Raw genomic sequence first — 24,188 nt, forward strand, 5'->3', positions numbered from 1 at the left:
GTTTGTTTTGTTAAGCTCCTAAGGTCAGTCATTGAATGAATGGAACAACAAGAATAATTCCTTCTGCCTGATTTCCTATCCTGAATTGTCAGCAATTCAACATTAGGCACCAATATTAGTAGTCACTGGCAAAAAAAGAAAAAAAAGGACCTTGGTTAAGTGTTCATTTAGAGCCAGTTTGTAGTGGTTAAGAGCGCGGGACTCTCATCTGGAGAGCAGGGTTTGATTCCCTACTCCTCCACTTGAAGCCAGCTGGGTGACCTTGGGCTAGTCACAGCTCTCTGGAGCTCTCTCAGCCCCACCCACCTCACAGGATGTTTTGTTGTGGGGATAATAATGGCATACTTTGTAAACTGCTCTGAGTGGGCATTAAGTTGTCCTGAAGGGTGGTATATAAATCAAATGTTTGTTTGTTGTTGTTGTTATGTTCTACTTTTTAAATGTTCTACTAGCACAGAAATTTAAAACTGACGTATAATCCTTAAAGGCCAAAGTGGTAACTTTCCTGCATTGCAACTAAGAGCCAAGCTACAAGTGACGAATGACACCTGAATGGCAAGTGAACAGACTCACGTGTATTCCTCCCTGTTCACTTGCGCTCCACTTGATCACTGCGTGGACTTGCGCAAGTGGAGCGTAAGTGAATAGGGAGGAATACACGTGAGTCTGTTCACTTGCCGTTCAGGTGTCATTCGTCACTTGTAGCTTGGTCCTAAAATGGTATAAGTTAAGAAATGAGCAACTCTAATAAATCATTACTGCATCAGACAGCAACTGCTATTGACAGTAATGGAGCAGGTTATAACAGTAAGTTCTTACACAGCCACATCTACTTTATTCAAAATACAACCAAGCTGTGTCACGTGGTTATATTGTTTTACATTCCAGCATGGGCACACATATTAGGTTCAGTGCTGCAGCTGTAAGGTACACCCTCTCCCTAGTGCAGTGGCATTCACTCAGAGGCTTGGGAGCCACATGTGGCTTTTTGACATGCCTTCTGGGACTCTTCTGAGCACCATTCCCCACTGTGGGTTGATTCAAGAAACTGGGCAAGGCCATTTCTGATGGGGCTTGTGTATGGCATTTCGTTTCCAACTGGAAGAGAATGGGTAAGCTGTGAGCCAGCCCCCCTGAGCTGTGGGCTTGAGCACTGTAAAGGGGCCATCCTCTCCAACAACCATTCATCCTTCTCTGCAGTTTCTGCATTCTTATCCCAGCACCGGGGCAACTTTTAACATACGAAAGAACATTGTTTTGTGTCATAAGCCTTACAAGCCATTTCCCTCAATCCAAATATGCAAGGGCTGCTGAGGGTTCAACAGTGGTGGGAAGAGCTAACACTTCATGTGCAGAGGTACCTGGTCATTAAAAAATCATATTAATAGTTACACCTTATACCACTGTATGTGTGTGTGTGTGGTGGCCTGGTGCACAGGGCATAAACTGGTCATGTGGCTCTTTTGGTTGATGGCGTTTGTCAGTGCAGCTCCTCATAAGCTGCAGAGTAAGTAGCACTGCCCTAGTGTTTTGGTCATGCCCTTTAGTTGCTAGAACAATGTTTTTTTAAAAAAAAACCTTAGATAACTTACTAAAATAATGTCCAAATTTACCCCAAATGCTAGTGAATAGGACTCCACAGTGGTCACGTGTGTGCAAGACTCAAAAGAAGTAAAAGCAAATTAAGCAATAAAGTAGAATGCCTGAGAGGCAAAACCTGGAGTTTCTACAACACAACATTTTTTAAAAAAACAGCCGATGGCTGACATCTGTGTAACTAATCAAGTGATCCCTGGCCTTAAGTGCACTTGATTGTGAATACAGATTCACAGAAGCCCTAGTTTTAGTTGGGAGCCATGTTGGTCTGTAGAAGAAGAGCAAGATTTGGGTCCAGTAGTATCTTAAAGACCAACTAGTTTTCTAAGGTAAGAGCTTTTGAGAGTCAGTGCTCCCTTCGACAGATATCCTTCCTCAGACAAAGAAACCCTAGTAGCCGAAGTAGATGTCCTCTCAGGCATGTTTGTTACGCAAATATGTAGCAATGGCTTAGCGAATCTATGTGTATTGTACAGATAGATTTTAAATTTTCCATTCAGTATCAATTTTCCATTGGCTTGTATTCTCAATAATTCCCTTTCCCAATTTTAATACATATTTATAAGGCACTGTGATGATGTGCTCTCACCGTTGTTGCTATGTACCCTTAGCTTAAACCTTTCTAAGTCAATGATGTTTGTGTATTAAAAATCTCTTCCCTTTAACTATTGCCCATTTATAGTATAATCAGATATTTTTTGATAATTATAATGATTCACTTGTTGGATTATTGCTCTGAAGTACAAATAATCATAATGACTTAACTAAGATTAGGTTACAACTGTAGCCAACATTATTACAAACTACCACTCCTATAAATAATAGTACTAATAAGTAAGTAACTCAGACATACAGCTAATCATATACAGAGCACTATGGCACTGCCTAAGCCCACAGAAACCAAAATTTAAGGGCTAATTACAGTAAATTATTTCTTCTGAACTATTCTTGCATAATCACGATATTACCTTGAAAGCTATCATTCTTTGAAAACTTTTGTATTGAGGCTAATTTCAAAAAGGGAACACTTTGAAGAATCCATGAACAATATAAAGAATTTATCACCCAAACCAATTTTTTCAACCTTTTCAACATGACAGTTACTAAATAAACTCTAAGGCGTGATTAAGTACCTAACTGAAACGTCTCTAATAAACTTCATTAAGACAAAGGGTGGCAAGCAAACTTTCTAAAATAAACCCAATGGGTTGATGCCAAGAGATCAACTGCTTTCCCTCTGGGCATATCTATTATGCCCTTCTTTAACAGATATCTGTATAATTTTACTCACTCTTCATCAATACCTTGTTATATATTTCTTGACTGTTACTACTATGTTTCTGTGTTATTGACCGCATCTCATTACATGATGGGATTTAAGAAAAACGAATCAAAATAAGAATACTTAAAGCTTGGTAGACAAGTATGTTCAAGTTATAATATAATAACTTTTGAGAAGTCACACATTTTGCCTGTCCTTATAATTTACTTAAGCATTTCAACATATGATTTCCATTTACTGCAGTGAATTTCTCCAGACTGTATAGTTACAGAGAAACATGTCCTATGGCTGCACATGGGAAAACACCTTTTAACAGCTGTTTCTCCTTGCAGTATCTCTGACAGTTTTATAGTCCATTATGCATACCTATTCCAAACACAAATGTCTACAAAGGCAATACAAACAAAACAAGTTATCCATTTGAATATACATCCTTCTTTAAAAAAATTCATATTATAAAACCAGCATAAAGAAAATATAAAAGTTTATGATACAATCTTTGAATTGAATATTGAACACTCTCAATGGCTGAAAGACAAAACTAGTTAACGAGGGAAAGAACTTAAGGCAGGGATCAATAACCTTTATAATTAAAGAGCCAAACAACATCAAAATTCAAAGCAAGGTATCAACAAAACCCAGTATGTTAAAAATATACAACTTAACATTAATAATATAATTGATATGCTGTTTAATCATCCAGAAAGTTTCTGCAACCCAAGCATTGACTGTTGTGAGTCTTTTATTGGGAAGTGACACACAATGAATAATTTCACAATGAATAATAAATATGCACAGAATCAATTTTTTTAGTGCGCTGGCATAAATCTGTACAGGGTTCCCACTTAGATTACTGGTAAATGTTCAGCCCACCGTCTCCTTTTCTGTAAAGCAGTGATATTCACTCAGCAGATCAGGAGCCACATGTGGCTCTTTCACATGTCACTTGTGGCTCTTCTGAGCACATTCCCCAACATGGCACCAGCATGTTCCAGGAAACTGGGCAAGTCCCTTGTCCAGCAGGGTTTGTGGTTGCCAGGTGGTGTCCCCCTTGAAATAGCCACCACCAGATAAACAGTAAAGTGTCAGCCTCCCTCTTGTGCAGGCCTCAGGCTAGGGATGTAATTAAATGTGACTCTTTTGGTTGATGGTAATTGTGAATGTGGCTCTCTGTGAGCTGCTGAGTAAGCATCTCTAAAAAGCCCTTTAGTCTTATAAAAATCTTTGCCTGCCATTTCCTTCACATATCAGTTATTCTAGCATCCCACCTAACACTCCAATTAACCATAACATTTCATTTTCTTTTACAAACAGCCACATTTGGTTCAGTATTTGGCTCTGGAGCCATTGGTTACAGACTCGTGTCATAAAGCAAGTGCAACAGTTTAGTTTTAAAATGTTTTTGTTGTTTATGAAGGATCAAAGTACTGTATTAAAGACTAAAATGGTCCTCATCTCAGATGAAGTTGTTCCAAAAGATGTATGTTTAAAGGCAAAATATATTGTTACTGTTTAATTACTGCTCTATTAAATCATAGCAAGAGTAGCTTTGTATTAACAAGCCTCACATACATGTCCAACTCTGTCCCACTTCTATTCTCCAAAACTTGTTTCACAAAGGAAGAATTTGATGTAGAAAGAATCTAGCCCCACATTGTAGGACTGGTGCCCAGCTTGTCACATGCCATTCTTTGTGTTTCAAAGTGAATAGTCAATTGTTTTCTTATCATGTGAGATTACTGTACTGTTTTCCTTTCTCATGCTGATAAAGAATTCTTAATATTTCTTTCAAAATTATTTTCGCTACAACTTTTAAAAGATACCTTTATTTTGCATTCTAAGGTACTCAGGTTGGTCAAGTTAATTTTACCCATACCAGTTTAAACACACAAATATTTGCAAATAGTTGGGAGGTGGAGAAGCAGGCAGATCCTGATGATCAGCTAGTTTTCAGAATGTGTAATTCCTTTTCAAAGTCCAGTATCCTGGACTGCGACTAGAGATGGGCACGATCCAAAAAAAATTGCCGATCCAGCTGATCGTGGATTGGTGCCGGTGACAATCCCGACTAAGCGATCCACATCGATAATCTCCCCTTTCCCGATCCGTGGATCGTGGAGGCCAAAGCGGGGCGCGCTGCTATTCCCAGCTATGTGGGAAGGTGAGTGTTGGCGGCGGCCACTGGGCACGGGGAGACGGCGACGAGCTGCCTCCCCTCAGGGGGCAGGGGGTCTGGCCGCTCACCAGCGGCACCCCCCATGTCCCCGCCCGCCAGGCCAAAAGGGAGCGCGCTGGTGAGAAAAGAACGGTGGGTGATGCTGACAGCATCTGTGTTTGTGTTTGGCCTTCTGTGTTTGGCCGTCAGAGCTGCCTATCAGGGTTTGCAGGGATGAGATTGGAGTGCCCATGGCCACAGAACACCCCCTTCCCCCTCCCTCCCCTGGGTGTCTTCTCCCAACTGGTGACTGCTTTGCTGCTCCGTGGTTGGAAGGAAGCCCTGCTGATCAAGGAAAGCTGGGCTTCCATTCGGGTTTCCAGGGCGACAGAAGGAGGGGAAACACAGGTCAGGCATTCCCCTGGCTCCGTTGCCCCAGGAATAGATTACTGGCGCCTGAGTGTCTGGCTTCCTGATCCGAGCATGATCCAGCCCTGATCCAGCCCCCCCCCCCCCCCGATCGCTGGATCATTGGCCGTGGCTGATCACGATCCGCTGAGTCATGATCGCGTGATCGCCATTATCGTGGGGGTTTTTGGATCGTAATTCGGATCGTGCCCATCTCTAACTGCGACCTCCTCTTCAGAGCTCTGTGCAGTTTATCCCCAGCTGGGTCCACATGAGCTGATGCTCAATGGGTCACTGTCTTTCGGCATCTTGCAGCCATCTTTGTGATGGAGCTGGGGCTGATAATGAATCATGCAGGGTACTCCCCCCCCTCCAAATAGCTACTCTGCTATCTTCCTATGTGCTTTCTTCTCACTGGCTGATAGCAATTTTCAGTCTTTTTCTAACTGAAATGTTCCACTGTTAGACCCATTACTCACATTCTGAGCGAGGAAGGGACATTCTTGACATCCGTTTCTTACCTTACGATAGACATGCTATTTCAATAAAGTATCGGTTCCTCTGGTGGCCAGGTTTCATCACAGCAGTTCAGCTCAGCGTCAGGAAATAAAGGCCTATGAATGGCTAACTGCCTTGATAGCATCACGGAAACTCTGTGATCAACTCCATGTTGAACCTCTAAGCGCTAGATCCTGGGTGCAATCAATACAAGAGGCACTAACAGCTGATGGCTAACCATCATTTGATACATAATATTAGATCAGATGAACTATTGTCTGATCAGCAACCCATATTTTCTGTTTTTATGTTCTTAATAACTATGGGGAATTTACATTCTGAGTATTGTTTAGCTTGTTTAAATGTTTGATTTTATCTTTTTTTAAGGGTCCTTCTATTCCTTGTTCTAGTAAAGAAAGTCTGAGCCCCAACCCTTAAATTTACCTGTTCCTAGGACACTTGTATAATTATGACCGTAGTAAGTTTCCAAAAATGGTTTATATGAAAAGTCAAGAGGGGATAAAATTTGGACATGAATAACTCTGCTTGCAGTGGCTTCTATAATTTTTGCAATTTTAATCTGGGCCAGCATAGATCATTTTGTTAATGTGCATTTATGAAGTTAAAGCTAGCTTTGAATAAGCTTTTAGGGTGCATATTTAAGGACTATAGTAATGTTGGCAATTTACTATGGTCATCAAAAACACTGACAGATTTCCAGAAAGGGGTTTTGTCAATTAACCACACAAAATCAGTTAAACTAAATAACATTAAAAACTGAGGTAAACTCACACTGCACTCTCCTTTTGAAACTACTAGTTGTAAGAGCTCTGCCATTCAGTTGCTCATGTGTTATTAAATGTTTAGGAATGTAACAACTGATGAGAACAAAGTTTTAAAAACTGTTAGCAGAAAAAGGCTTAGGAAATAGATGGTCTGTATGCTGTTGGTGGATGTGTTCAGCAGAGTAGGTGGTACTCATGAAATGTTAGCTAACCAACTGACTGTGAAGGTGAATGCTATGTGCATATAGACATAGTATGTGAATAGTATTTACAAGAAGCATGACATGAGAAATACAAGTTGTGTGAATGGGGAACTGACACAAAGATGGCACACAAGACATTACATTCACAGTCTATATGAATATCCCCCTTACAATATTTGCAGCATTTTTATTTGACATCTAGTGTGATATAATGAAAAATACACAGATGTTCTGTATATTCTAAGTATGTTCTCTTTGTGTAACAGGAAACTGCGTCTTTTGAAGTAAGTGTTTCAGAAATTCTCTGAGAGAGAGAGCATACTGCCAGTTGCAAGACTCCTCCTGGAAGCAGCTTGGCTTATTCCATATATTCACAATGGTTCTGTGGTGCATTCACTTGTTTAACTAAACATAAGAGCACTCATTTCTATATACGAGGAACTGATGCTTTTCATTATTGCAAAATGAAAGGGAAAATCCATTTTCATTGCAAGATAATCAAGACATCTCACGCCCTAACAAAACAATCTTTTATATTAGTTACTCAGGAATGCTTCAGGGCAGGAACTCAAAAATAAAACATCACAGTCCTAAAGAAATACGTAGCAGGTGGTAACTCAGGAACAGCTTGTAACAATGCCACCAAAGTGGGACACTGTGCTTAGGCAAACGAAACATAGTAGGAATAGTTACCAAGTACCAGAAGTACCCTGCTTGTGTTTCATGGTGGTCAAAGTATTTAGTTGGTTGTATAGGTGTGGTAACAAATAAAATGGGTGAATCACTGCCCCAACCATTTAAATTTTCATCACTGCCTTTTGGAAATAAAATACCACAGTCAAGAGGCACGTTAATAATTATGTAGTGTGATGTTAAGCATGTGTAAAGATCCATGTCCTACCGAGTTCAGTGGAACACTCCCTAGTTAACATGTTTAGGACTGCAAACATAACATTTTAACAGCCCAATCTTAACCATGTTTATTCAGAAATTACTCAGACTTATTTCCAAGTGAACATGCTTTCGATAATCTCATGGCTTTAAGGAGAGTTTTCCAGGGGCTGATTTGGTTTACAGTTTATCTCCATGGAGAAGCGACCCTATGTTGAGACCCATGAAGGGGAAAAAATGTACGGAAGATTATATCGGCCTCTAAAGGCTGAAGTTTCTATGCTCCATACGGCCGATAGCTTATGATCAGATTCATCATGCACACAGTCCATTTTGTGCAACTTTTCACTTGACTTTCCTAGAAAAGATTTCAAAGGGCCCAGCAGGCTAGTCAGAAGAAATAGAGTTCTGTTAAACTATAACTCCAGCTTTCCCTAGTCACACAGTAGCTCTGTTTTCTGTTTTTAAAGATCTTTATTTCCAGGCTAAGGTCCAAAAACTAAGTAGCTACCTAGCTTTTCTTAGCTCATGGCATAGTGTAGTCTACAGCCACCTCAGGCCTGAGGTGGTTTTCCTTCCCCACTGCACGAGTGCGCTCCAGCCCTGCATGATGACATCACTTCAGTGACATCATCGCATTCCCCTCCCCATCACCTGGGGCTTCCCACTCGCCTCCCCACCACCTTCCCCGCCGCCAGGGTGTCCCGCGGTGTCAGGGAAGGGTCGGGAAGGTGAGCAGCGAAGCGGCCCGCCTTCCCTCTTGCCTCCCCGCCTGTTGGGGCGCCTGGGTGAAGGGGCAGGAAAGCGAGCTGCGAGGTGGCCCGCCTTCCCGCTTGCCTCCCTGCTTGTTGGGGCGCCTGGCAGCGCTGGCAAGGCGAGCTGCAAGGCAGCCCGCTTCCCCACTCGCCTCACCACCACCTTCCGTGCCGCGGGGGCGCCCAGCAACGCCAGCAAGGGGGCAGGAAGGCCAGCGGCGAGATAACCCGCCTTCCCTCTTGCCTCCCTGCCTGTCGGGGCTCCCGGCAGTGCCTGCGAAGGGGCAGGAAAGCCAGCGGTGAGGCGGCCCGACTTCCCACTTGCCTCCCCGCTCCCCCGCCTGTTCAGGATACCCGACAGTGCCGGCGAAGGGGCAGGAAGGCGAGCAGTGAGGCAGCCGGCTTCCCTGTTCCCCTCCCCACCGCCTGCCTCCCTGCTTCCCCACCTGTCGGGGTACCTGGCAGCACTGGCAAGGCGAGCGCTGAGGCAGCCTGCTTCCCTGCTCGCCTCCCCACCGCCTTCCACGTCGCCAGGGTGCCCGGCAGCGCCAGCGAAGGGGCGGGAAGGTGAGTGGCGAGGCGGCCTGCCATCCCCCTTGCCTCCCCGCTTCCCTGCCTGTCCAGGCGCCTGGCAGCACCGGCAAAGGGGCGGGAAGGCGAGCGGCGAGGCAGCCCGCTTCCCCGCTCGCCTCCCCACCGCCTTCCTCGCCTGTCCGGACACCCGGCAGCACCAGCGAAGGGGCAGGCGGCGGCAGCAAAGGGGTGCTTCTTGGGGGTGGACCAGGTGCCCCCCTCAAAATTTTGCGCCCGATGCGGCCGCCCACCCCCCACTACGCCTATCATGCCGATCTCGGCTAACAGCGCTTTCTTTTCAGCCATTGTCGCCTCCAAACAAGGAGACCGCCTCCGGTCTTTGAAACTCACTGGGAACCAAAGCAGCTGGACAAACAGTCCCGCGTCCCGCCTCTGCAAAGTCCCCTCTTTGCGCGATAGCAGGCAGTTTCTCTCGACTGCTCTGCCGGGCAAGCCCTCCAGCTTCGATTCGCGCAGCTGCGTCAGCCCTGAAAGTGCAGCAGCACAGACTGCGCGGAGCTCCGCTTGACGTGCAACAAGTGCCTCAGAGAGGCTTTCAGCTCTAGGGCGGTTTGCAATGGAGTCTGCCCCGTTTTTACAGGGAGTCAGAAGAACGAAGAGGCTGCCTCGGAAGGATGCAATCGTGTGGATAAAGAGAAGAGGCAAAAGGCAGTGCCGCCCCCTCCCCCCGTCCCCAGAACCAGCCTGCTTAGAAACCACCCTTTCCGCAACACGCGCACTCCTTGAAACTGCCCAACTGGCGCAATACATCCCACCAGGTCTGTTCCCGCCTAAGTGGCCCGAGGCGCGTCCCCAGTATTCCTCCTCCGCCCCTGGCGAAAAGCCCCCGCTTTCCCTCAGACTCACCCTCGAAATAGTCAAGGGAGTGCTGAAATCCTTGCCTCCGACCAGCCGGAAGCCCCAAGGCGAAGGGCCATTCAGAGCCACTGTCTGGGGCATGGCGGAGCTCTCGAGGGGGCGAGCGCCTGGTAATGCTCCAGCCGAAGGGAAAGCCGCGGCCGCTCCACTGCCTCTCCGCCCGCTTCTCCCAGCCCGTGTTGCTTTCGAAGCCACTTAAAGCTCCTGCTAATCTCCGGACCGGCCTGACGTCTCTGTTCCACACGTAGGGAAGAGGAGGAGGGGAGAGGCGGGTCCCTTCGAGCTCAGAGCGGGAGGGAGGCCGGCGGGTTGTTCTCAGACTTCTTCTCAAAGGTGAGCCTGTGAAGCCGGAGAGGCGATGCAAAGGAGCATTGCGCTAACAGACCTCCGATGCGTTTTCTTTTTATCCGCAGAAATTACGGACACCCTCCAAGTGTACCTGCTTTTTAAAATTGTGTTGTATTTGCTCATTCACACGCACATGCCCGTCACTTGGGCTGGCTGTACACTGGGTCCATTTCTGTTAGCCTGTCAGTGCCTTACCACTTTGGGTAGTTTTAAATGGGTAGCCGTGTTGGTCTACACAGTAATATCTGACAAAGGGAGCTTTGAGTCTCAAAAACTTACACCCTGGAAATCTTGTTGGTCTATAAGATGCTCAAATCTTGCTTTTTTACCAGTTGGAATGGCTCATCTCTTCATTCACCTCGATCAATTTCTTCCACTCTAGGGGATCACTCCTGTTGAAAGGGTGCTTGGTCAGTGGACAACATTTTCTGATTCCTCTGGTTTTTGCATAGGTTCTATACCTCCATGATCTTTCATTTAATACTTAATCCAGTTCACACTGTATTAACATTATTGTTATGTTGTTCCTCTTTTCCAACTGCTTTCTTCCCAAGTTTGGAAGGAACAATTTCACCATCTGTGGATTCAGCACTGTTCTGTCAACTGTTTGGTATCAACCTATAGTTTTTAATGACTCTGCTTAAATCTACCTGTGCAAGACCAATTTGGAGCTTTGAATTGGGATCAGAGAACGAGATTGGGCCTTGTATCTGCTCTGAACAGCCCTGGTTTCATCTTCAATGCATAACTGCCATCCTTCAGAGAGAGAGATCCAGATCCTGGTATCAGAGTTGAGAATCACAATGATGGATCCATATCCTGATATCATGGTGATAGTGAGTGTACCTTGTATGAAATAAACAGCTAATGGGAATTATTCATTCTCCAGATATTTTCTTTGTTCCGTGTTTAAGAAGATGGGGACCATCATGCAGAATGCACCAGTTTAGGGGATAAAGTGGCTATTCAAGGGTGACTGCATAATGGATCAGCAGTGGCTCTGCACAGCGGACAGTCCACTGTATGTGAAAATATGATAGAGGTTTGTTGCATGATGGAAAAAAAATAGTCTACCAAGGACAGTGTTTCTTGGAGATGCCAGCAGGGTAAACCTATACCTACACTTCAGTATTGTATACTTGATGACTAGCACCTGAATTTGTAAACTGACTCCATTGAAAAAGTACTGAAATTATATGAAAAATCTGTTTATAGAGTATGGTTGTCTTCTGACAAGGTAAGAAGATCAACATGCTTCTTAGCTTTCTTTCGGAAGGTGGCATGGTAGAATGGAGTCATGAGAAGTCCACTAGGCACATTTTCAGGAGGGAGCAAAGACTGTATCATATGTCACATTTCTTCAGGACAATCTTTCTCAATCAGATCTGTTACCCCTTGGGGGGTCTGCACAATACTCTGAGAGTTCACAAACCCTATATAATAAAAGCTGAGACCTTCTTGTGTCCATGTGGTTAATGTGAAGTTGGATTCCTCTGTTTCCCCAGAAATGGGAAAAGGGACTGTCTGCCTTAGAGGAAGGTGTCTGCCTTAGACAAAACTCACCACATGTTAGAAGGGTGAGATCTCGTAGAGCTGCTCCTGCCAAGTCATCTAGAGTCCAGATCACCTCAGAACACCAGTCAGAAAACATGCTGATTGGTCACAAGTAGCCAATAGCTGAGTTCCAGGAACTCGAATTGGTTGACAACAAGGAGGTACAGTCCTAATGCAGTCATCCTAGTTACTTCCAGTATGAAATTGAACAGGTTTTCAATCTATTTTCCATGCAAAGGATTTCAGCATAAAGGTACAGAAATGTGACTATGCACCCATCAACATTAACAATCAATTGAATACCAGAAATTAAGTTTTGTTTGATGCTGGTATTTTTCTGTTTCTTTGAGCTCCAAAAGTTTTTCTAAGCCTCTTCCCACCCTTGTTCAGCTGGCCTGTATCTAAAAGTGTAGCCAATAAGGAACTTCCTTGCTGCACAAAGTTCTTTCCCATCAAGGGCTTGCATCAGGGCTTTTTGAGTTGTGGATTTTATAGAATCAGCAGTTGTTTAAAACTTGACACTGTATATCATGTGCAGACTGTGTACAGACAATACAAACATTTTCCTTAAATATCTGCTTTTAAAGTGTAGCAGATAATACAGTTCTCACTGTATTGTTTTGAGGACATGAGGAGACGGATGGAGGCTCTGTAGGATATGCATGACTTGCACAACATGCCATTCAACTTGAGAAGGGGCCCTCAGTTATGTGGTGAGTGCTTTGTGAACAAAAAGAAGGCTGGTGGGGTGGAGGAATCTGAAAAAATTTAAATCACAATAGGGTGCCTCAGGTTGCTAAGTTTTGATAAGTGTTGCTTTAGGACATAGTTGGGACTAAATTCATGTGTGTCCTGGGGCTCAGTGATAGTGAGGACTCCTCAGGAGGAGAGGAGCCTCGTGTAGCCAGGCTAGCCAGCCCTGACTCAGCAGAAGCCGGTGATCAGGAGGAACAGCTGCTGGCGGATCAGAGTCCACAGCCAGCAGCTGAGCCAGAGGCACTGACACCCTCCAGCTCCAACACCACTGGTGAAGCTCAGCCACTGGTTGACCACAGTTCTCATCCAGCAGCCAAGCCAGAGGTACCAACATCCTCTAGCTCCCACACCACTGGTGAAGCACAGCCAAGGAAGTCCAAATCTCCAGCCTCACCCAGAGAGCGCTGCAGACAAAGGCAATATGTGGAGCTGCAGGACAGGTAGCAAAGTGCATGCCTCCTGGCCAGATGCCAGCTGCTTGTTGACAGCGATGAGGAGTGACCACAGGATAGCTCCCAAGCAGCTGGCTGCAAGCCCAGCCTGTCTGTAAAATCCAGCCACAGAAGACCAGGAGGTATGGGAGCAATGTGTCAGAATCCTGTTCCTGCTGCAACCACTCCGCTGAACCTTACCTTACCTTTGCCTTGCTCTGTGACCTCTGGACTACACCTTGATTCTGTAGCCCTCGAACTGACCGATGATCAATCTACGGACCTCCTGACTTGGCTTTCAGACTTTGGACTCACCCCTGGCTTTGGACTTGTCCTCAGACTTTGAACTGGACTTGGACTACTTTGCTTGGGCTGGCCCAGCCCATGACAATATGCCTCGAAGGATGGTTCTTTAATGTACTTGAACAGTGAGTGGAGAATTCCATTCATAATATCTTGGCCATTCTATTTCAGCTGTATGCTGGAACTCTGCAGGCAGGCAACCAGGCTCACTGCAGCACAGGCTAATCTGTTGGTCGATGTGCTTCTATTGCACAGTTGCTGTACAAAAAATTCTGTTGCAATTTACTCCCTTTTTGCACATGTTCAGAGATATTTCCACTTTGTGTTTGCAACTGAAAGAGATAATAAATGAAAAAAAATCCCCATTGTCCATGGCCTCTATACTTGTCCTCAGGAAGCAGATTTCAGAGTTTGGGGAAAGGGCTCTCTGCAGAGAAGAATTTCTATGAAAAGGGTGTCTACTTTATATGTACATACTTTATATGTACATACAGGCACTGAAGGTATATATTGGTTGAATACTCCTCCCCAATAAAGGGGAGGGCATTGTGATCCACTTTTCTTTTTAACATTGACTTAGTGAGACCTATAGATTTGTTATTTACTGGCACTTCTACTGTCAATTATCAGAAATCATGGAATAATCCCACACTGAAAATTATAGAAATTTACCAGCATATTTATGAACGGGAAAATCCCTAATTTTACAGTAAAGGACAGGAGAGTGTTTGCAAGGGAAGATTAATAAAGGAAACTTTGTTTAAAAAAACCCATTTACAAAACATCTTCCACTGTGAACTGAGGTGTATAATATGGAACTTTTTCTATATATCTACCCACTCCATTTTTATCTCAGTATCATCATTTGTACAGAAATAGCTGCAACCTGATTTAACTAAAATTTCAAAATATTCTATATCCATGGTATTTGGAAACCTCTGGATTAGTTTAGGAACCCGTATGTTGGGGATTTCATCTGAAATTCCTCACTTAGGGTGATGAGAAATGGCCATCAGGCTTTTAAAACATCATTTTATTATTAGATGGTTATCTAAGTCTTTGACTATTTCGAAGTGAAAGAAAGTTCTTCTTTTCATATTATAGACTAGCAAGTAAAGCAATGTTTTGAATTTACATTTATAGTCCCATCCACTTTTTTCCAGTCTAAAGAAAGATACAAGCTTCTTTTGTAAAGAAGTGATTATGTTTTGTGGTTTTGTAGAGAATGGTAACATATAAAATTCTCAGTGTGTGCAGCTTTTTCAAGCCATATTTTTCCATTGGCAGTCATCCTGTCTTTCATTACTAAGGTTTTAAAGGCAACTCTCTCATTGACATGGAATATACTGCAACAGACTGTCCAGAATAAAACATAACAGAAAATAGCAGAATACCTTTAAAAAGTCTTCTAGTTATAAAATAAAATTCATGATAGTTTGTCTGTGAGGCAACACGTAGCTTAAGCCTCTTTTTATTTATTTATTGGATTTATAGCATACCTTGTCCCAAGTCCTCAGTGTGCACAAAACAGTATGTTGCAAAAGTATGAGCAAAAGTCATCATATTGTTCCTGATTCATCTCTGCACAACTATATATGGAATAAGAAAATATTTGTTGTCCTAAATAAGTAAACCTGTTAGAATTCAAGATTTTATGTGAGAATTTCCTCAAAATCTATTGTATTACTAATTCCTGCATAGGATTTTCCTTATCATTGGTACAACAGCAATGAAACACATGGTGAATCGTAATCTTACACATTGTTGCCCAATGTTTTGCATGAAGCCAAAACTAGATATACCCAAGAATTTGTTCTTGAGTTATGTAGTAAAACAGATGGAAAGATCTTGGGAGCAGTGTTGCAAACACTGTCTGAATTCTGTGTGATGAATACTGGCAAGTTGTAGGCGGAGAGGATAAGACTGTCATCAGAAAAACTGGTCCCCATTTATTCCATCTGCTTGTTGAATACGTCTTACAGAAATATTTCCTTTAATGGCATCCTCTCCCTCACCCTTTAGATGGGAATGCAATTCATAAAAAGGACGCTAAAGTAATTTTTAAAAAATAGAAAGATAATTTCCATCCTCTCTAAAGAGCAATCAACAGAATGACATGACAGGCGATTACAACAGACCTTAACTGAAATTTACTGGGCATGCCTTAAAAAACTACTCTGTATAACCACTCTAGTCCCAATATATGCAGTCTGGGAACAACAAACTGCACAACTATCTTCCACACTTGATCACCAATATTCATACAATAAAGATCAGAATTTGCTGATAACTTCTTCTAACATCTTATATTCATTCTCCAGAATCTTTTTACTTTTAACTTTTCCAAGATCCTCATTTTCCTGTTCGACAGTTTATCTATGCTGATGTTGCTGTTTAAGTCACACTTTCCCTTCCATATGTTCTTGAATGAGCCACTCTGGTGTAGTGCTTAGAAATGTCACTATAGAATCTGCGAGACTCAGGTTTGAATACCCCCACTCTGCTATGGTGCTCACTGAATTACTTTGGGCTAGTCACATACTCTCAGCTTAATATACCTCACAGATTTTTTGTAAGGGTGAAATGGAGGAGAGGAGAATGGAGGAGAGGAGAATGGTGGATCCCCAATGGGGAGAATGGAAGTATACAAATGAAGTAAATAAATAAATATATGTGTTTAATGTGAAGTGTAACACCATTGTCTATTTTTTTTAATTACAATTGGTTCTACTTGCTACCCACATACTGAAGGAAAGTTGGAATGGATCAACTTTAACTGGCATTTCCAGCTATTTCCTCTGTGGATAATTATTCAGTACATCCAAGCAAACTGATTGCTATTATCTTTAAAACAAGAACCAGTTGTCCTACCAATGGTATTTCCATATATTCAAAATGTAGGACTGGAAAACAGCATTGTAGGACTGGAAAATAGCCACAAAAAGTCTGAGGCAGCACACTGAACTCAGAGATTAATCAAGATAACTTGATTTTGTAATATTAGAGAGATGGTTGTTACATCATTTGGAATGTGCAAGTTTAGATCTATTGTGTAAGTAAAACAAAAATCTCTTGCAGCTTCTATTGGTCTTTGTCTTATAAGCCTTCTCAAGTGCTTCAGAGTTTCTTTGTTTTATATTTTAAAAGACAGCAATCTGGCTAATCCTTACCCCCAGCAACACTGTCTTTACAAATAGTTGTCTGCTGCCTTTTCATAAGTACAGGATAGGCAGAAAATGGGGCTAGTGCAAGTTAAGTGCTTTGGGAAAAAAATTCAGGTTTTTAATTATGGTCCGGAAGCACCCTGTGTCTAAAGATGCTAGCAGTAAATTATGATGCACCTTAATGAGATTTAATTGGTTGCCATGCCTTGAAATCATATGAGGTTCCATTTAAAACAACAATACTGGAAGGCTGGGGATGTTATTTTACCACATTATGAAGTCTTAAAAGACTTTTTTCTGGAACATTCCTTAGTATTTTCGTTTAAGCACTGCAGTATGAATGGCCTACTGTCACAACAGACAGCACTGCAAGGTGTCTAAGCTACATGTGTACAAATGAACATACGGATGCCTGTGTCTTTACAGTTGCGGATTGAATGTAGCTAAACAAAAGTGCCATTTCAGAAAATAATTGACATAACAGTATTCCCACAACAGCAGGAAAAAAATGATTCAGATATGAAAATGTTTTGGTTAATAATTAGGATGAAATGATTATTATGTTCCAGCTGGATCTGCAATCCATTATATTTCATGTTTTCTCTTAGAAACTCAGCCGGTAAATGAAACCTTTGCTGCCTTCCTACTTTAAAAAAATGTGTTTGGAAAATCCCTTAAATAGTGAAATCCATCAAGTGCAGAAACATTTGTTATACTCACTTCACTCAAAGGTTCCAGCTGAATGAGTTTTCTGAAAGAGCTGTTATTGCCCTCCTATGTAATGCGGCAAACACGAAACACCAAACACCATTTAATTTTATCTCTTGAGAATTAAAACATTGCTTGCAGGCCAAAAAAGAAAGGATGAATGGGGAGATATTTTTACAGCCCTCCTGCCTTAAGTTTGACCACTTGCACAAGAGCGTGGTTTTTCTCCTTCTATTATACTAGCAATTTCACATATTGTGGTGATTACAGGTATATAATTGAAAATGATGGGATATTTAAATAAGAACAGTTTTTTATAGTTGAAAATATTTTCATGGGAAGTAGTCAAATGAATCACTGATTGAAACATTCTCATTTATTGGATACATTCAAACTCATTACTAGCCTAATGTTGATTTTCTCCATTTATGATCACACCACCTCTCCTATAAAAGGGAAAAATACTCACTAGTGACTTAGATTGTGCAGGCATTTTAGGTTGCCTAATGGAGAAACTGAGCCTAGAGAGGAGAAGGCTAGTATTAAGAAAACTTTTTGCAAGTCAGTTGGCATCCTTAGCTCAATTTAAATGAACCAACCATTTGATAGTTTACTTCTAAGAATATTAATCACAATATTTTTCAATACAGAAAATCAAAATACTTAATTTAGTAATTTGTACTCAGTTTAACACCTGTCTTTTCAGTAGATACCAAGGAAGGAATTCACAACTACTTATGGATTAAGAAAACATTAAAAATCATTCAAAAGCAAGATAGCACCCATATTTTGATGGATGGTCTATTAAGAGTATGGTTCCAGTGTAGAAACAGTTTAAGTCCACCCACTTAGATGCCTATTACGATGTTATTACAAGAAATAAAACATACCATGTTAACTATGAATATATGATGGATAAGCAAGGAAAAACTTTAAAAAACATGGCCAGAAATCCAATCACAAGGAAAAAATATCTGATGGTTCATGTATTATTATCACAGAACAACTATTCAAAGAAGGTGGCCATGGCCAATTAAGAAAGAAAACAATGTTTGAACAACTAATTCGTGTATAGTCAAAACATCTGTTAGGAAAAATATACAAAATTCTACTGCAACATGCCACAGAATCAGAACAAGTCAAAAAATGTATGATAGAGTGGATACAAAACTTATGAGTCAATGGGAAATTTTATGAACTAAAGAAATTAAATTTACAGATTGTCAAATATTAAGAGAGAATTGGTAAAAAATGTTATTTTTTCCCCAATATATTTTTATTAGTTTTCATTCCAACTTAAACTAATAACAGATTACTCAAGCTTTTACATACTTAATACATATAAATAACATACATTTCTTCTATATAATCATAATTATATATTCCTTTCACTGTTATCCTCCTATTATTGCTGTAGGTCTACTTTGTTTAGTTCTAATACTCATTTTCCTTTCTCATTCTATCAATTTGTGTCCTGCTAAATCATATTTAAGATCTTATTTTGTATTTTTGTTCCATTCATCTATAGAGTGGAGTCCATCTTCATTTCCAGTTATGTCTATTTTATTTTTTCCTTTTATTTAGTCTGTTAGTGTATCCAGTTATGTCAATAAATTTTACTAATTTTAATTCCAACTTAATCTAGTACCTTCTTACATAATTAATACTTATTTATGCAGTACATTTCAGTCCATCTCTACTATTCAATCACCTTTCATCAACCTATTGTTGCCTATTTCATCAATCACCTATTTCATCAACTTATTGTTACTATAAGCCTACTTCATTTAGTTCTAGTACTTCTTTTCTTGTTATTTTGGTCCCTATCTTACTTAAATATATTTAAATTCTTATTTTATATTTTCATTCAGTCCATCTGTCAGGTGGGGTGGGGTCCACCTTCATTTCCAATTGTGTCTATTTTTTCTTTTTAAGTAATTGCATCATCATTCAATAATGAGGAGAGGAAGTAATATTCTCTTCTGCCTCATACTCCAGGGTGTATCCTTGAATATCTTTACCTCATTCCCTTTTGTATTTGCAATTTTATCTCCCATTTCCCTCAATGTTATTTCTCTTATCCTTCTCTTTGTAAATCTCATATGCACCCCTCTTGGCAGTTTAATCTTCCTTTTAGAGTTTGGGGTCACTCTATAGGGAATGTTTGTTTCTTTTAGAAGTTCTCCATTTCCCCTTTTCAATATTGGTGCAGGTATAAAATGTTTTTAGATGAAATATTACCCCTAAGGAGTGGGCATTGCAAAAGCTAACAAGGATTACAGGAAGTGCTGGAAATGTCAATACAAGGATACAATTGTTATATATTTTGCTTATTTTATGCATTGTTTACTATCTTTATTGTTTACTCTTTCCCCCTCTTTCAAACAAAATTTAAAACTAAAAAAAAAAAGATATCTCTGCCGTTTGACATTAGGAACTAAGACATGGAAATTCTTTTTTGGGTTGGGTGCAAATGTATCATTGTGGCTCTAGCATCATTTCCAAGTCTAAGCTGATCCTTATTGAGATATTGACATGAACCAGAGACAAATTTTGTATTAAACTGACGGTGTCAGGTTAATTATTTTGTGTACTGTAGAATAAGGATAGGGTGGCCATTTCATCAGGCTACATCACACGGAAGTTCTTGTCTATCAGCTTCTTGGAAGCTCTTTTCCCAGTACTGTGTTCTGTAGCAACCTGTCATTATGCAGTTAATTTAACTAGTAACTTAATTTGCTTCTTTTTTGTCTTCCCTGCTCCTTTTTCTTTTTGTGTTATGAACTATTATCCACCTATCCACTTGCATTTTACCCTTTCTCCAAGAAGCTCAAGTTTTTCTTTCTTTCTTTCTTTCTTTCTTTCTTTCTTTCTTTCTTTCTTTCTTTCTTTCTTTCTTTCTTTCTTTCTTTCTTTCTTTCTGTCTGTCTGTCTGTCTGTCTGTCTGTCTGTCTGTCTGTCTGTCTGTCTGTCTTATCAAATTGCTAGCACAACCGGGGCACCTCCACAAATGAGCAAGCAAACCAATTAGCACAAGGAGGCAGTATAATTACCTGAATTAAATTTAAATATTTTTATAAATTTTTATAAATTTTTTCAAAGTTTTTAGAGACTTTAAGGTGCAAAGTGCAACGTGTGAATCATACAAAATAAACAGAAGTCATAAGCAACAATACATATTCAGTCAATTATCAAGAACAAGCCATTCAAAATTCGAACAGTCCAACTGGTTAGAGAATCATTTATTATTCTTCATATATCCCATTTTCAGACAGCAGACCATTCTCCAGATGGAAAAGGAGCTGTAATCGATCTTCTACAACAGCTCCTTTTCCATCTGGAGAATGGTCTGCTCTCTGAAAATGGGATATATGAAGAATAATAAGTGATTCTCTAACCAGTTGGGCTGTTCAAATTTTGAATGGCTTGTTCTTGATAACTGACTGAATATGTATTGTTGCTTATGACTTCTGTTTATTTTGTATGATTCACAGGTTGCACTTTGCACTTTAAAGTCTCTAAAAACTTTGAAAAAATTTATAAAAATTTATAAAAATATTTAAATTTAATTCAGGTAATTATACTGCCTTCTTGTGGTAGTTGGTTTGCTTTTTGTCTTATCAAACAACAACAACAATATATATAAGTTGCCATCCTTTCCTGCTCTGGGTCAATGGGGTTATTAAACTAAGAGTGGAACTACAAGTGACAAAAGGCACAGGTTGGACACTTGTCAGCTTCCCTCAAGTTATGATGGGAAATGTAGGCAGCTTGGCAGAATATTGGACGTGACAGTTGAAAAGTCCATTGGACAGCAGTCAGAGAGCCAAGCTGCAAGACTAGGATGCCTACATTTCCCATCAAAACTTGAGGGAAGCTGACAAGTGTCCAACCTGTGCCTTTTATCACTTGTAGTTCCGCTCTCAGTGCTTCTGTTGGAAAGAACATGCAGTATCTGCTTCCTGTAGTATGTCCTTGCCTCCAACTACATTGGATGGTAGCAGTCTAGTTTGTTTAAAACTGGGTTTTCTGCAGTCATATACAACTTGTAACATTGGGGAAGGGGTTGAGTTTAAGAGCAAATAGGTGTGTGAAGAACTGAACCCACCCTCCTTCCATAATTTGTTGTAGATCCCCTCACCTCCAGCATGTTTCTCCCAGAAAGACCCATTTCTCATACTGGAGCCTCAAAAGGAATTTGAAGACTAGGAGGGAAGGATTTAGCTTCCTTCACTCGCATGCCTCCTTTTCTCTTAAAATTGTGTCATAGCCTTTACTTTAAATGCAACTGGGAGAGCCAAGTTTAAGCAAATGGATTTGCCCAGGGCTCATTTGGAGGCAGAATGCGCCAGAACGGCATTTCGGTAGATCTGAAAAGAGGTCATATGGGTTTTGGCCCTGCCCACATGATTCCTTTTCCTCCTGGCTGTCCTTGTCTTTAGCAGCAGAGGCTTTGAATTCATTCTGCTCTGCTGCTTTATTTTCATTTGTGACTCATGAGAGAGGGCGGGGGAGAGAGAGAAAATGAGTGAGTGAGTGCAAGCCGAGTGGGGCTGGGCTCCAAAGGAACATAAGCTGCTTTGAATTCATTCTGCTCTGCTGCTTTATTTTCATTTGTGACTCGTGAGAGAGAGGGAGAGAGAGAGAAAAGAGTGAGTGAGTGAGTGAGTGAGTGAGTGAGTGAGTGGAGTGCAAGCTGGGTGGGGCGGGACTCCAAAGGAGGGTAAGCTGCTTTGAATTCATTCTGCTGCTTTATTTTCATTTGTGACTTGTGAGTGAGAGAGAGTGAGAGAGAGAGAGAGCATGCATGCAAGCAGGGCTGGCTGTCCAGAGGACGGTAAGCTGCTTTGAGTTCATTCTGCTTTAAGGAAATACCTGTAGGGCCAGTACCATATATAGCAGCTCAACAATAATTTAGCCAGGAAGAAAAGCTTTACAATAATTCTTTCAAGCTGTTGTGTTTTTATAAAGTAAATTGTAGAAAAATGTTTAAATCTCATTGTTTGGATTAAATCCAAGTAGGCCTGAATCCTAAGGCAGAATTGACTTCCAGTTTGAAAAGGATCACTTAATTTGTAGACTTGGCTTTGCCAGACCTCTCCATTTGGAATGACTTTACCTTTTGAAAAGTTTTAGGAACATCTTCATGGGAGTTGCAGATGTAAATTGTAGCAATTGGTTTGTTTAAAGCATTTATAAGATACTTATGTAAGACTGATACCTAGCAAACATCAAACTGTATTGCAAACTGTTCTGAAGAATTATATTTCATATTAGAATTTTTTACTGTAAAACTGACACCTGTAAGTGGTAAAACTGGTTCACAAATGTGAATATCTGGTTATTCTGCAGGATAATTACTGTATAAACAGGGCAATTGCTTTACTGTATGCATGCAATGGAAACCACTGACTGATGCAGGTACTAAGTGTAAGCAGTCCAGAAAGACATACATACATTTGTTTTGATGACTACAAAAATCCATTATGGACCTTTTTAAAATAAGTGAACAAAACCAAAGTGGTTAATATGAATTTATTTAATCTGTTTGGATAACTGTCCATATAGTTTTATTCATGTGTCAAAATGTAACACACACACTATTTTGGTAGTCAGGAGGGTGGATGGGTTTTTTTTGGCACCCAGTAGCTTTATCATTGACTCCTTTGTTAGCATTCATTTTGAACCTCCTCCTCCAAGAATGAAAAGGAGTCTTGTGGCACCATGAAATATAACAGATTTATTATGCCATAAACACTAGTAAGCTAGAACCCACTTCATCAGATGTATGAGGCATTTCCTTGACAGTATATATGTGTAACATCTCGGTTATAGGGGGGGGGAATGTAAACCATTGAGTCAGAACGTTGTGGAATGTAAAAAGTAATGTGTGAAACTTGTATTCAAAATTCAAATGTATACAACATAAGATAGTGAAAATCTACAACAGCTGTAATTCATGATAACACAGACTCCTAGTTATGTTAAGCTAATTTAATGCCTGTATTAGGCCCAAAATGCACGGTTTCTATTTAAATCCTGGTTAATACAGTTAACCCACTAATAAAGTCCAATTCAGTCATTTCATACTATAATCTTTCATTGAAGTTCCTGGATTTCAGGTAAATAGCAGAATATCCTGGGAGACTGATTCTCCCACTGGTTGCTGAACATCAGGTTTTGATATGAGGTTTGACATATGTATACAACAGAGGGCAATATTGACATAAAATTACATATCACATTTTGGAATGAGCCCCTGCAGGTATAACAGGGGTTTACCAGCGATGCTAACTCAGTGGCTCAGGAGCCACATGTGGCTCTTTGACATGTCAATTACAGGTCTTCTGAGAACCATTCCCCAACAAGGTTCCTGCCCCATGTTTCAGGAAGTTGCTTGTAGTTCCCAGGGCTTTTTTTCTGGGAAAAGAGGTGGTGGAACTCTCTATTATCGCATGTGCATGCGCGAAGTGTGCGCACACTCCTGGAAATGTATGATGACATTGCTGGGAGTGATGTCACTCCCAGAAGTGATGCCACTTCCTGGAACCCAGCACAATGCATTACGACAAGATAAATGTTAGTAAGCTTGGAAAATTACACTATTATGAAGTGTTTTTTTCTGTATTTTCTACAAAAAGTGAAATCTTCCATTCCCTTTCCCAAACATTTCATTTCTTTGGAATCATATCTTAAAATATGCAAGAAGGAGGGGCCCTCCAAAAATCCAAAATGCATCTCACAAATCTAAATTCTAACAGATTCCCGCGGCCAGCATAGGAAAAAAAATACAAAATTCTTTCTCAAAATTCTGCAGAGTCTGAAATTCCTAATCTAATGAATATTGTTTCAAATTTTCAGGGAGGGTTTTGCTTTACTGGAGCAATTCAAAATTAGAT

At 40.9% G+C, this 24,188-nt stretch overlaps 1 protein-coding gene across 1 annotated transcript in view; it reads right to left on the minus strand.

Annotated features, from left to right (window-relative positions):
- Positions 1-10,274, minus strand: part of PDLIM4 (PDZ and LIM domain 4) — a 90,254-nt gene extending 79,980 nt beyond the window's left edge. Inside the window, exon 1 of the mRNA XM_054977250.1 lies at positions 10,014-10,274. Coding sequence (XP_054833225.1) covers positions 10,014-10,106 — 93 coding nt within the window. The 5' untranslated portion in view covers positions 10,107-10,274. The remainder of the gene's footprint in view (positions 1-10,013) is intronic.
- Between the last annotated feature and the right edge of the window lie 13,914 nt (positions 10,275-24,188).

The sequence above is a fragment of the Eublepharis macularius genome, chromosome 4 (genome assembly GCF_028583425.1).
Source record: "Eublepharis macularius isolate TG4126 chromosome 4, MPM_Emac_v1.0, whole genome shotgun sequence".
Lineage (NCBI taxonomy): Eukaryota > Metazoa > Chordata > Lepidosauria > Squamata > Eublepharidae > Eublepharis > Eublepharis macularius.